The sequence below is a fragment of the Leptonychotes weddellii genome, chromosome 1 (genome assembly GCF_054177405.1).
Source record: "Leptonychotes weddellii isolate Sample4059 chromosome 1, ASM5417740v2, whole genome shotgun sequence".
Classification (NCBI taxonomy): Eukaryota; Metazoa; Chordata; class Mammalia; order Carnivora; family Phocidae; genus Leptonychotes; species Leptonychotes weddellii.
This window is the reverse complement of record NC_138369.1, coordinates 17,420,954-17,434,308: the sequence shown is the minus strand read 5'-3', so window position 1 is coordinate 17,434,308 and position 13,355 is coordinate 17,420,954. Positions and strand designations below refer to the sequence as shown.

Here is a 13,355-nt window from a genome sequence, read left to right as displayed (position 1 = left end):
TGGGCCATGTATCTTTCGAGCCGTTTGCAAAGTTCTAAAGAGAGCCAAAAACTTCTGTGCTCTGAGGACTGGAGAAGAAAGGATTTGGTTATAAAGTTTCCTGCTGTCACAGAATTAGGGGGCTCATGTGCCAAGGTGGTGGCTTCACACGCCATAATGGCACTGGCGGCAAGTCCAGCCAGAGGGAGAAATCTGATGATGAGTATTCCAGCCTGAAGCAAACGGGTCCTGGCATCTTGTCCGTGGCAAATGTGGGACCCAACACAAATGTTCCCAGTTTTCCATCCGCACTACCAAGACTGAGTGTTTGGGTGGCAAGCATGTGGTCTTTGGCAAGGTGAAAGAGGGCACGAGTTCCATGGAAACCATGGAGTGCTTTGGGTCCAGGAATGGCAAGAGCAGCAAGAAGCTCACTGTTGCCGACTGTGGACAACTCTAATAAATTTAATGTGTGTTTTATCTTAACTACCAGATGGTTCCTTCTCCCGTCTGTTCATAATGGCCTACTATCTGTGCTTTTACTGCAGTTCTTTGGGTTCCATGTTTTCCATATCCCTCTCCAAGTCTAGATGGATTGCAGAGTTAAGTTTATGATTATGAAATAAAAACTAAACGACAACAACAAATAGAATTACCATATGACCTAGCAACTCCACTTCTGGGTATACACCCAAAAGAACAGAAAGCAGGGACACGAAGAGAGATTTGTACACCCACGTTCACAGTAGCCAAAATCTGGCAGCAGCCCAAGTGTCTATCCCCAGATGAGTGGATAAACAAGATGTGGTATATGCACACAATGGAATATTACAAGGAAAAAGAGGAAGGAAATTCCCACACCTACTACAACGTGCATGAACCTGGAAGACGTTATGCTCAGTGAAATAAGCCAGACACAAAAGGACAAAGCCCGTATGAGTCTCCTCATATGAGGTACTGAGAGCAGTCAAATTCACAGAGACACAAAGTAGAATGGTGGTTGCCAGGGGCCAGGGGGAGATGGGGATGGGGATGGGGAGTTATTGTTTAACGAATACAGGGTTTCACAAAGTTCTGTGGATGGTTGCACAACAGTGTGAATGCACTTACTTCTACTGAGCTGTACACTTAAAAACAGTTAAAATAGTAAATTTTACATTATGTATATTTTTCCACAGTTTTAAAAAATAACTAAAATAGACAAACATGTAAGAATAGTCAGGAAAACACTGAAAGGGAATAGCTACAAAGGGGGCTGGCCCTACAAGACATTAAAACATACTGTAAAATGTCTATAATTAAACTGTAGTCCAAGTGCATAAATAGACAAATGGAACAATGGAAGAGAACAGAATGTCCCAAAATAGACCTGAGTACATATGAAAATTAGTCTACAATAAAGGTGGCATCTTAAACCACTGGGCCGAAGATGGAGGTTTTAATAAAGGCTGACAGGCATTTAATAAACCATTTAATAAATGCTGGTCATTTGGAAAAAGATAAAATTGGATCCATACCAGACACCATACATAAGGTAGGAACAAGGATATGAAACCATACAAGTACAGGAAGAAACCTTCAGTATGCGGAAGGGCCCTCGAACTATGACTCAAAACCCAGATGTAATGGAAGAAATGATTAATAACATTGTTTAGATAAATATTTTTAAAGTCATATTGCAAAAATTACCATAAGCAAAGTCAAACTACAACTGACAAACCAGGAGAAAATATTTACAACATAAATCACAGATGAAGGACCAATATCCCTAATATATAAAGAACACTTAAAATCAGAAGAAGAAAAAAAGCTCAAAAGCCTGAGGGGGAAAAGAAAATGGGCAAAAGACATGAATAGGCAAGTCCCCAAAATATAAAATTTGCCCTTAATCATATGAAAAGATGGAAAAAATGTTCTGCCTCACTTATAACACTTCAGTCTTACTTATTACTTACCTTGCTCGCTTACTTATCTTCCAGACTGGCAAAAAATCACACAGCATGACAACACACTCTCCTCAAGGCTGTGGGGAAACAGGCATTCACATGCTGCTGGTGTATGCAAAAGGGCACAACCCCCATGGAGGGAAATTTGGCGACACCTAACCAAACTACTGATGGGCTTCCCTTTTGACTTAGCAATCCCGCTTCTCAGCTACCCTTAAAGCTACCCCTCCATCACTATGAACATAAAATGCACAAGATTTTTCACTGTAGCACTGTTTATGATTGCAACATCCTGGAAATGACCTAAATGCTTATATAATAGAGAATGGTCGAATAAACCACGGTAAGTGTGGTACATTCACACACTAGACTGCTCTGCGGCTATGAAAAAGAAGGAAGAAAATCTCACGAACTCATGTGGATTGATTTCCAGGATGTACCGGAAGTGAGAAAGGTAACATGCAAAAGGATATCTATGGTGTGCTGCTCTCCGAGTAGGAAGGAAGGTGGTCTAAGAATACACGTGTGTCCACTCATTTGTGCAAAAAGAAATACAGAAAGGACATAGCAGAAGCTAGTGACACTGGCTAGCTATGCGTGTGTGGTGGGAACAGGGTGGAAAAGGGGAGATGCAGAGAGGACAGAATGAATGGGGGTGGGGAGGGACAGATCCGAGGATACCTTTATGAATACTATATATCAGTGAGAGAAACAGACACAGAGAAAATATACATTACATGCATAAAACAAACGGACCACACTGTATTTCATCAAATGAACATAACCCACTGAAGGGGTGGGAAGAAAAGCAAATAACTTTTGAATATGGTATTAGGACTATATGCCCCCAGGGTGAAGAGAAAAGGAATACTAAATGTGTATAAGGTCTACTTAGTAAGGTTTTTCTTCTAAAGAGCATGAATTAGCAGTTTGAAACTACTTTCTGTGTATTCTAGGACTGAGCAAATATACTATGAACAATGAATGGGAGCTGGTTTTCTCCTGGAGAAAGAAGTAACAAGTATGTGTAAGTGAGAATGAGCCATGTGGTATTAGGGTCAATTTTAAGGTATCATTATGAACCCATGGTTTTTAATGGATGGATCAATAAATAGAAATAGACATGGGTGTGTATGGAGGTTATATGTAATAACAATATAACATAATGTCATAATATATGTATTCCCTGATTTGTCTGGTCGAAAAACCTCAAAGTAATGATTTTCCAGTAGCAATGAGAGTATCTAGTGCCCAGATCTTGGCTTCTAAATACCATTCCCCATTGAAAGGAACCAGGGCTCCTTGGAGAAATAGCTGATTTCAAGGCTGGGTCTGGGGATGTACAAGATGAGCCCAGAACTTCTTGCTGTGCCCAAAAGTATAGACGTGCTCAAAGAACAATAGGAACATATCAGAAGGACATAGAAATCAGCTTGAAGAGGCTCCCTCTGGCCAAATCTGGGATAATTTGGGCATCAAAATAGAAAACATTAGTAACAGATTATAACCCTTCAAATAAAATAAGAATCCGTGAGTTGTATTGATAATGAGAGATCTGGAGGTGAACAAGACACCATCTAGAGCCCAAGAAGTCCACAGCGCAGCGGGCGAGATAACCCACAGATGAGCTCCCAGAGGAAGTGATGTCCGGGGCGGGGAGGGGATGGGGAAGGGTCTGGTGGGGACTCACGAGGGCCCTTTGCGCATCCGGGGTGTGCTCATGGCCCACTGCCTGATCTTGCTCAGGCTCTGCTCACTGATGAGCTGGCGGCCCTCGGAGGGCATGCAGTCCACGTACAGATGGTATAGCAGCAGAGCCTCTGTGTTCTTGCGCAGGCCGTTGGCCTGGACCACGCGCTGCGTGAACACACGTGGGTCCTCGGCGCAGAAGAGCAGCTGGATCCGGGGCACCCAGTATTGGCAGGTGAGGAGGGGGGGCCTTCCTGGGGCCGGGTGGGAGGGAGAAGGGGACACAGAGCACAGTCAGACTCTCTGGGCTGGAACACTGGGCTCCAGCCTGGCTCTGTGGCTGAGGCGTGGTGGCCCTGAGCAAGTGGTCTCCCCTTTCTGACACACTGTCACATCTGTAGAATGGGCACACTCCTGGGGCCTGCCTGCCTCACAGTTTGCCATGGGTGAATGTGAAAGTGCTTTGTCAACTGTAAAGAGCTGGGCACAAAGAGTCCCCCGGGGCTGGCTGCCCAAGGGCCCATCCCTCACCGCCACACCCGGTGGCAAACATCACTGATCGATGGACCTCGGATGCCTTCTCTGCAGCATGTGGGAAGTGGCACTGTCAGCGGCTCAGAGCGGGCCTATCAGATAATGGCCATTTGCCCTTCCTGGGGTCTCTCTCTGAGTGATGAGTCCTCTGGTTTTCACTGGTCAGGGGACAGACAGCCGCAGGACACACAGAGCAAGGCAGAATTCAGGCCTGATGGGGCTGTGCTGGGGGGTGGGGGTTGGCCTCAGTCACGGGCCTGCATGGGGGTCTGCGTGGGCTGGGGCAGAGAGCTCCCACCTTCAGCGGTGACCCCTCCGTTCAGGATGCGCTTCCCCGTCTCATCTCGCACCAAGCCGTTCTGGTCTGTCTTGTGCACCAGGTACAGCTTCTTCTCCTTGTCATAGTCCAGTACACCAACACTGCACCATTCATACTTCAGCTTCGGACTTTTGGGGTCCTCTGAAACAGGAGGGGAACCCGCCGATGCTCTCTGCCGTAGGGTCGGGCGGGGCCTCTGAGTGTGGGCAGCAGGTACTGGGAACGAGTCTCAGCGGCCACTAGTCTGGCCTCCCTCCCTCCAGGATGGACCCCCTCTAGCTCCAGCAAAGCAGGGACCCTGCTTCCTCCCAGCTGAGCTGGTGCCTGGGAGACTCCTGGTGAGGAAGAGCCAGAAGGACCAGGCTTCTCTGTCCTTGTGCTCTGTTTGACCCCTTTGGGGCAGACACACAGGCCAGCAGGGCTGGGACAGGAGGCAGGTGAGCCCCAGGCACAGAGACCTGTCGAGGATGTAGTTGTAAAGCTCCTCGTGTTTGAACTGGACCCCTTCAGGGTGACCAAGGCCAGAGTGAACCCCTTCCCGTGGGCTGCAGGTGGCAGTTGAGCCCCCAGGTCCCTCATATCAGGACAGGTCAGGGCAAAGTAGAAGATTACCATCCTACAGTGGCCCCAAAGTGGGCCTCAGGGCCTGTTGGTCAGGATGGGCCTCCCACCCACTTGCTGGGCTGAAAGCCTTTGCCCTATTCTCCAGCTCGTCTCCAGCCACTACCCGCCCTACACATTTCTCTCCAGCCATACTGCACATCTGGCTCTTCCTGTGACTTTGGAGCTTATTCCTGCCTCAGGCCTATGCTCTCTGCCGGGAATAGTCTTTGCTCAGGTCACCTTTTTGCTGGTTTGTTCCTTGCTCAAATGGCTTCTCCTTGGAGAAAGCATCTCTGCCTAAAAGAGCACCTTTGCCCCAGGCACTCTCTGACTTGATACCCTATTTGTGTCCCTCACAGAGCCTAAAATCACACTATGTATGTATCCTATCCTGGTTCCGTTGGCCACCTCACACTAGGGACCGCTCGCCAGGGGCAGGCGTGACCTTGCCCGTGTTGGTCACAGCTGTTTCCCAGCACCTAGAATGGAAACTGGAACACAGTAGTGCTCCATATACTTTTGTAGAAGGAAGATGCACGTGGCACGGTGCCTAGCACAAGTGCCTTAAACTGATGGGTTCTACAGACTGGGCTGAGGAAAAACGGCTGGAATTCTGGTTGAAGCTGGAAAGACGAGTAAAGGGGCTTGCTGTGGTAAACCCCCCTGGCTTTGGTTCTGGTTTGCTTTTCCCTTCCCTTCCTTTCCTATAAGCTTCTTTTTTGAAAAGGCTTACCTATCTTGGCTCAACTCAGAGAAAAAGATGTCACAAGAAGCCCCCCACAGAACACCAGAGGTCTCTCGGGCAGAATCGCTTCCCCCCCCCCCCCCCCCCGACAGCCAGGGCCTGTGTGAAGGGGCGGAGCCTAGTGATGGGCGGGGCCTAGCGAGGGGGCGGGGCCTGTGTGAAAGGGCGCGGGCAGAACCACCTCGGGGAGGCTGGTACCCCGAGCATTTAAGGTTAATGCAGCCTCACACCTTCTGGTTTTATCACTAGGAATTGCAGATCTGGGAACAATTGAGTTAAATTATTTTTGTAATTAAGTCCAAAGTAAAGGGAACATTCTGGGTTTCTTGTCTAGTTCAGAGAAATTGATTCCAGCATTAACATATTTTTAAATCGAAACCTAAACATACAGCCTGCTCAATGGACTTGCTGAGGGGCCCCCTGGAGGCTGCGCAGTCTTAAAACCAACCAGCATGGCTCTCAGTCCCGGACGCAGCCCACTAGGGCGCGTTCCCCATCCCAAAGCGGTGTGTCCGCCCAGGGGGCAGGGAGCAGAGAGGCCCTCAGCCATGCACAGGGGGACAGCCACCTCCAACATCCAACCTCCTAACCTGGATCTTCCTCGGATGCCCACACGGAGACCAGCCACGCAGGCCAGGGTGGCAGTCAAGGAAGCTCCCCCTGGCTCTGTTCCCTCCAGCAGCAAACAGGCCCCAGGGCAGATGTGGGGCCAAAGGAGGGACAAAGCATTAGGCTGCCTGCAGTCCGCCCATTGGTGAGATCAGAGAGGCCACAGGGACAGCTGGAGCTACAGTGATTTCTGGGTGGCAGGATGGAAGGGCTTGAATTGTGCCCCTTATGCACATTTGAACATTTCCAACAAGCTTACATAGTTTTTTTATGACCAATAAATCAAAGATTTAAAAAAAAAAAATACTAGACACCATCCAGCTGTCCCTTCCCCAGCCCTCCCACAATGTCATTCTTGGTCCTTGTATTTTTTGCCTCTGTATGGCCTTCCTCTTAGCCTGTATTCCAGCTGGGAGGCCTCAAAAGGTGGGGGCCTCACCTCCCATGGCCCCCAGCCCCCAGGGCAGCCCAGGAGTCCGTGGCTGGGCTGCTGCCAGACAGGGATGATGCAGACCGGGACCCTGCCCCCCACCCCACCCGCCCTGCTCACCATGCCCCAGGATGTCATCGGTGGGCAGGAGGGCTTTTCCAGGGACAGGTTTCCTGTCCTGAGACCCAGGCTCCACGCCCATGTTGATCCACTCGCTGGGAGTCCGGCAGTCAAACTCCTCATTGTCAAACACCTGGAAGAAACGGACAGAGGCTAGGGGGAGAGAGCTCACCCCTAGAGGGGCCGAAGGGGAAGGGTCTACCAGGGGATGAGGGTGCCTGAGCAGATACAGGAGCTACAGACGGGACCAGGGGGATGAATGCCTCCTCTGCTGTTCACAGGGGCCTGTAGGGTCTGGCTCCATGACACCCTGGATCCCAGTCCAACCAGGCCACCCTGAAGCAGGCAGAGGGGGTATCTGGGGACTCAAAGCAGGATGTGGGCTCTCTCTCCCACTGCCCAAGGATCATCCAGTTCAGACCCAAGGGAAGAGGTGGCCCTTGGACTTTCCTGAGCACCCCACATATGCTCGGAAATGGAGATTCGGGGTTGTTAGGAAGCCACCCTTAGTAGGGTGATCTGGATTCAGCTCTGCCTCCCCGTAGGGACCACCAAGCAAGACACGCCAGGTCATGGAGAAGAAGGGCAAGGAGGCAAGTGAAAGCCAGAGCAGCAGTTCACTTTCACTATGCTCCCTCTTTCTCCTCCCTGGACTCGGTTTCCCCATCGGTATCTCAAAGGGGCTACAATGATGCCCTCCTCCACCTCAGTTCCCCCCACCTCAGTGAGTCCAGAAGCAGTGGTCAGGGAGGTCTGTTCAGCTGGGCTGCTTCTGGTGCCTGGAGGTGGTGAGGGAGCAGGGTAGGCAGAGATTGTGTACACAGCTTCCCCAGGCTCCCAAGGAAGAAGCAGAGTCAGCATCTCAGGGGTTCTGGGCCCCTCCTTCCCCAGCCGAGGATGCTCAAAACCCCTGGCAGGGGGCTCCAATTATGCTTGATAAGTGAGTGCTTAGGACTGTCATGGGTTGGGATTAGGATTGGGATCTGACCCCTCAGCCGGGCTCCTGTAGTCCTCCACCCCTGACCGTCAGCCCTCTATGGAAACTAGGCTCACCTTCAGCGGGAGATAGACGGGGAAGAGCGGGTCGTGGCCCTGCTCAATGGTCTGGGGGTTGTGGGGATCTGGGTGCCTAGGCATGAGCGCGTTGGAGTCGATGCCCTCATGAGCCAGCAGCTGCTCGATGTCCAGACTCAGGTACAGCCGCTTCCTCCTGGCCGAGGGGGACAAGGGGATCTCATGACAGCTCAGCTCAAGTGAGGCGGCTTCATAGATGCCAGCAAGGGCCCACAAGGTGGTGGGGGATAGGGCTGTGGCCCAGGGACGCCCCCAGGCCCCCCTCCCCCGCCCCTCTGGAACTCATCAGGAAGTGGTGTGGTGAGTGGGGCTGGTGTCCTGGGCCCCAGCTGCCCTCTGTTCTGCCTGGCAGCTCCACTACGGTGACTTAAAGGCCACGCTCCCCAATTCCACAGCAAGGAAAGCAATGTGTTCCTATTAAGAAACCAAAGGGCTAGAAGATTTACACAGAGACCCATTTTCGTAACCTCTGCCGTGAGGATGGTCACCTAGTGGCCTCCCAGAGGACCGGCCCGCCCACTGGCAACTCAGCCGTACCTCTCAATCTCAATCTTGCGGGGGCACTGGCCTGGCAGCACCAGGAAAGGCACCTGCACCTTGGGCTCATAGGCCTGCAGCGGGAAGTCAGTCTGGGTGAGCCTCTGGGTGGTGGACCCAATACACTGCTGCTCCAGGTATTCCTTGATGTCCTCAGGAATCTCAAAGGTTCTGACTGCAGGCAGATGCACAGACAGGGGTGGCAGGGGCTCAGGCCAGGGCCCAGTACGCCCCAAGACAAAGTACGAGGTACCAGGCATGCACGCTCAGAGCTTGCCTATGGCTGGCAGTGGTGAGGAGAAGGCAGATTTGGCACCAGGCGCCCAAGAGAGCTCAAGCCTAGAGGGATGAGGGCCTCTGGAAGGTGTGTTTTGGTCCTGCTCTCCCTGCAAAGAGCCAGCATGCTCAACCGTTCTCTTGCACACCACCCACCCCCGCACCAGTGGCCTTTGCTCAAGCCAGATGCTGAATCAAATGACCATTGGGGATTATAACTGGTCAGGAAGGCGGAGTGGTAGCTCCTTGCCACCCTTACTCCAGAGGCCCTCCTAGGCATATCAGTGGCGAATGCTATTCACCCCCTGGGAGCATTTCCAAACTCAAGGCATCCTGGATACGGTATGAGCAGGTGGCGCCATTACCCTGGCCCTGTGGGACATTCAAGGCACAAAATGGCCATCCCTACTTAGACACCCAGGGCAGACAGAGGCTTCCATTCCAGGTCTGGGGGCAGGACAGCTGGTGGGGAGAGACCATTCCAGTCTGCCTGGAACTGAGGGATGCCCGGGACTTGGGGTGTTAAGCATAAAGGAAAGTCCCGAGAGGTGGGGAAAGGAGGTGTGGGAATATGCTACGGGAGATGAGCCACCTTTCCCAGGAGGTGGGTGGGCTCAGGAAAGCTCAGTGATGGCCCCTGTCCAATCTCCTGGGAGGCCCTAGTGACCCGCTCCTTGGGCCTCACTGCCTCTCTGGAGACAAGAGGTAGTCACACTGCAAGACAGCCCACCTTGGGATTAGCCTCTGGGGCTCCACAGAAGAGAGGCTCAGCAGAGGCCACCCGTTCTCAGCTGAAGTCTGCTCTCCTACCAGAGTTGCCAGGTTCTCAGGGAACCCCACAGTACCAAAAAGGCAGGGCTGAGAAGGCAGTTTTCAACCCCCTAATCATCTGCTTTTGAGCCTGTGGGTCCATGACACCATTCCACTCCCAGGAGCACGGGCTTCTGGGCCCAGCCCTGCAACCCAGGGGCCAAGAAGGAGCCAGAGTGAGGACAACCAAGCCTGGCCTCCAGCCCTGCTGTGCCCATGAGTCCCAGGCAGGCTTCTCAAGTCCTGCCCTTGGCCTTCCAGCTGCAGAGTGGACTGTGGCCGGCTGCCACCACCCTGTGGCATTCTGGGGGACTGCTTTTGCTCAGGCAGGTGGGGCTGCAGTCTTGCCGAGCGTCCCCACCCAGCCCTACCGTGGATGGTGGGAGCAGCGCTGGGCCCACAGATCGCTGCTCTGTAAGTGTTTCTGAGCCCCAGGCGTCTGTGAGACTGGAGCGCCATAGCCTGAGGCCTCAGCTCACTGCATGAATGTGCATACACGTGATATTTCCTGGGCTACGTCTGGGGCTTCCCAGATCCCAGGAAGCTCGTGGGCACTGAAAGGACTAATCTGGGCGATACCAGCAAAGAGGCCTCTCCTGGAGCTGGGCCCTCTGGGCCTGATCGAAGGAGGGATCCTGTCTGCCATCCAGGTGGGAGGGTCCCCAGCCAGTTCCTCCCCGCCACTCAGGGCCCCAGCGAGCTTGCTGCCTCTCCTAGAGCCACCCTATTCTCCCCTCTGCCGCTGGAGGCGGCCCCACACCCCTCAGTCCTGTCCCAGACCTTACAAGACTCAGCGCAGAGCCTGAGAGGAAGGAGAGTCGTCCTTCCCTCCTTCAGCAGAGATCTCCTGTGCTAGGCCCTGCTCTAGATGCTGGGGTCCCAGCAGGGACCACTCAGACACAGCCCTGGCCTCCTCCAAGTTCATGGTCCAGGGGAGGGAGAAAATCGAATTTACACATGTAAACACCCTAGTGTCTCCAGCCAGGCAGAGAACGGATGCTCTGGCCCTGAGCAGCCCAGCCCACTGTGGCACCCTCGTGACAGCTCTGCTAAGAGGAACAGAAAGCCGTGCTTCACTGAGCACTAACCGTTAGCTTGGTCCTCACAAAGCACCTTATGGCTTGTTACCCCCATTTTACAGCTGAGGAAACTGAGATCCTGAGCCAAGAAGAAACAATCTCCCTAAGACCAGAGGCCCCGCTTCTAAATGCACCCACTCATCCACCCCTCCCCTCCGGGCACTGACCGTTTGGAGTAAACTGGTCAAGGTCGGCCTGTCGCAAGAGGTCTTGGTTCATGCAGGGACCACGGCATACTTCCTAAAACCAAATCCCAGAGCTCTGAGGGGGTGTAAACATCCTGAGGACAGGCAGGACCTGGGAGGGACCACGAGATCAAGGGTTTCCCCCAAGCCCAGGGTGCACAGGGATGGGGCAGAACCAGTGAGTTTTCACAATTCCTCATTCAGAGGCCACAGTGGACAGCAAGCTGCAGCCACCTGGGACGCCCCAACCCCACCCCCTTCTGGTCCTGCACAGCTCCCCTCCTTCCTCTGAGAACACTCCTGCTGTGTCCGGGGGCTGAGCCACAAGATGGAGGGACCACAAGGCCAGCAGGTGTCTCTGTGCATGTCTCCCCCACCAAGGGCAACTCTGGCACCCCCAGCATAGTGAGGATCAGTGGGGCCTTGCCCTATCTCTCTTGACCCATCCTGGCTAGAACTTTCCTAAGGCTGTCCAGGATTCTGGGGCTCATTGAACCCTCCCCTAGTTATCCCCTCTCCAGCGTCCTCCTACCCCAAGCCTTCATCTGTCCCGTCACCTTCTTTCCTCCTCCCCTACACAGGCCATGGCCTCTGTCAGGGTCCTCAAGCCCCCTGCCAACCACCCAGTAAACACATAGTATGCCACCTTGTCTAAGGAACCCCTCCCCAACCAGAGCTGGGGGAGGACTCCCCCACCAAAGCTACTGCCCCATGACAGAAGGGACATGGATGTCTCATCCTCACTGTCACCAGTGCTCAGTCCAGGGCCTGTCACAGGAGATACTCGGTAATGAACTGTTGAATGAGAAGACAAATAGATGGAGGGACTGATGGATGGACGGTCAGAAGAATGGAGGGGTGGATGGATGGACAAATTACTAGACAGACAGATGGCTAGATGGAGAGAAAGAAGGAAGGTAGGAAGGAAGGAAGGAAGGAAGGAAGGAAGGAAGGGAGGAAGGAAGGAAGGAGGGATGACTGGAACCCACAGGAGGGCTTGGACTTGGAGGGGACAGCTACCACACTCACCCCAATTTGATCCAAGCTTCCAGGGCTGAGGATGTCAGAGTAGAACCCACGCTGCTTCATCAGGGGGTACTTCTTATCAGTGCCTGTCAGGGGCAACTTCCGGGGCTGCCCCAAGTCTGAGAGCGTGGGTGGGGATAGGGGCAAAGGCAGGGGATTGGGGTCAGCGCTTGGAAGAGGCTTCTCCGACCCAAAATCTGGTCCCAGAAGAATCCTCCCCAGGTTATGCTCTAGGTCTGCATGGGTCCTCTTCAGACTACACTCTTGGCCCACAGGAGTACCATCGCACTCTGGGCTCTGAGGGGTCCTTCCGGGGCTCTGGCCTTCTCTGTTAGGCTGCTCCATGCTGCTTCTCGGGACACTCCTAGGAGAAGATACTGGCATCACTGGGATCTTGCCAGCTTCTGCTCAGCCCCCAGGGGCACCAGGATACAGGGACACCTTGTCTGCATCCTGCAACAAGCCACAGCCCCCCACGCAGGGGTTGGGGAGGGAGAGAGTGGTCTCCTAATCTGGACAGACACACAGTGGCAGGCAGGTCCCACTTGGAGACAGCAGGGCCTTCCCTGGATGTTGCACATGAGAAATGTCTTAACAAAAGGATATCCTGACCCAAGCAATGCCCTCTCCCCAGGCCCCATCCCATTCCCCACCCCCTGTAGCCAGGAGCTTGTGGTGCAAGGGGCTCTGTTGGCTGGGTGTGTCATGCTCTGTCATCTCCATTTTAGCCACCAGGTGTGCCTGGCTGGTGTAGGCTTCCTGTTGGATCACTGCAGGGGAATCCTGCCTGGATTGATCTGAAAGGCCCCCAGGGTGGGCAGCCAGGACTGTCTGGATCAAAGCTACCCCAGCAGTGCTGAAGCCGCCGGCAGCTGCTGAGTCCATTTCTAAAAAGGGGGTGGGGAGTTGGCAAGGCCACTTTAGGGCCCATGAAAGGCAGATGGGGCTCTGGCAGGAAGCCCCAAACTCTGAGCCCAAAGGCTGACCAGCTTCTAGCCAGTCAGGCGTGGCCTACCAGAACTCAGCTCCCTGAATCCACTCCCTGGTGGCCAGCCACCTCCTGGGGCAGTTGCCAAAAACATTGTTGAGGCTGGCCTATCCTCCTGACAGTCACCAGCCCTTCCCAGAGCACCCTAAAGGACAGGGGACCCACTGGGGCTCAGCCCCATCATGGCTGCAAACCCACAGATGTCTGTTCATCTTTGAACAAAATCACCCAACAGAGCAGCTCTTGGAGAGGTCGGGGACCCCACTCCACAGGAGGGCATCCTACTCCCTGGTTTGCCCAGCTCTCAAATGTGCTTGAATATTTTTGGCTGCTGAGCTGGTGTGTCGTCAGGCTCGGCCAAGATAACAGAGGCAGAAATGTCCAGGAAAGCACAATGTTGCTGGAG

General features: G+C 53.4%; 1 protein-coding gene across 1 annotated transcript in view; it reads right to left on the bottom strand.

Annotated features, from left to right (window-relative positions):
• The window catches only part of DNAH1 (dynein axonemal heavy chain 1), a 72,674-nt gene extending 60,356 nt beyond the window's left edge, over window positions 1-12,318 (bottom strand). Inside the window, exons 1-7 of the mRNA XM_081818862.1 lie at window positions 11,965-12,318; window positions 10,918-10,990; window positions 8,586-8,760; window positions 8,028-8,184; window positions 6,975-7,107; window positions 4,447-4,608; window positions 3,616-3,868 (exon numbers count right to left, since the gene is read on the bottom strand). Coding sequence (XP_081674988.1) covers window positions 3,616-3,868; window positions 4,447-4,608; window positions 6,975-7,107; window positions 8,028-8,184; window positions 8,586-8,760; window positions 10,918-10,990; window positions 11,965-12,306 — 1,295 coding nt within the window. The 5' untranslated portion in view covers window positions 12,307-12,318. The remainder of the gene's footprint in view (window positions 1-3,615; window positions 3,869-4,446; window positions 4,609-6,974; window positions 7,108-8,027; window positions 8,185-8,585; window positions 8,761-10,917; window positions 10,991-11,964) is intronic.
• Between the last annotated feature and the right edge of the window lie 1,037 nt (window positions 12,319-13,355).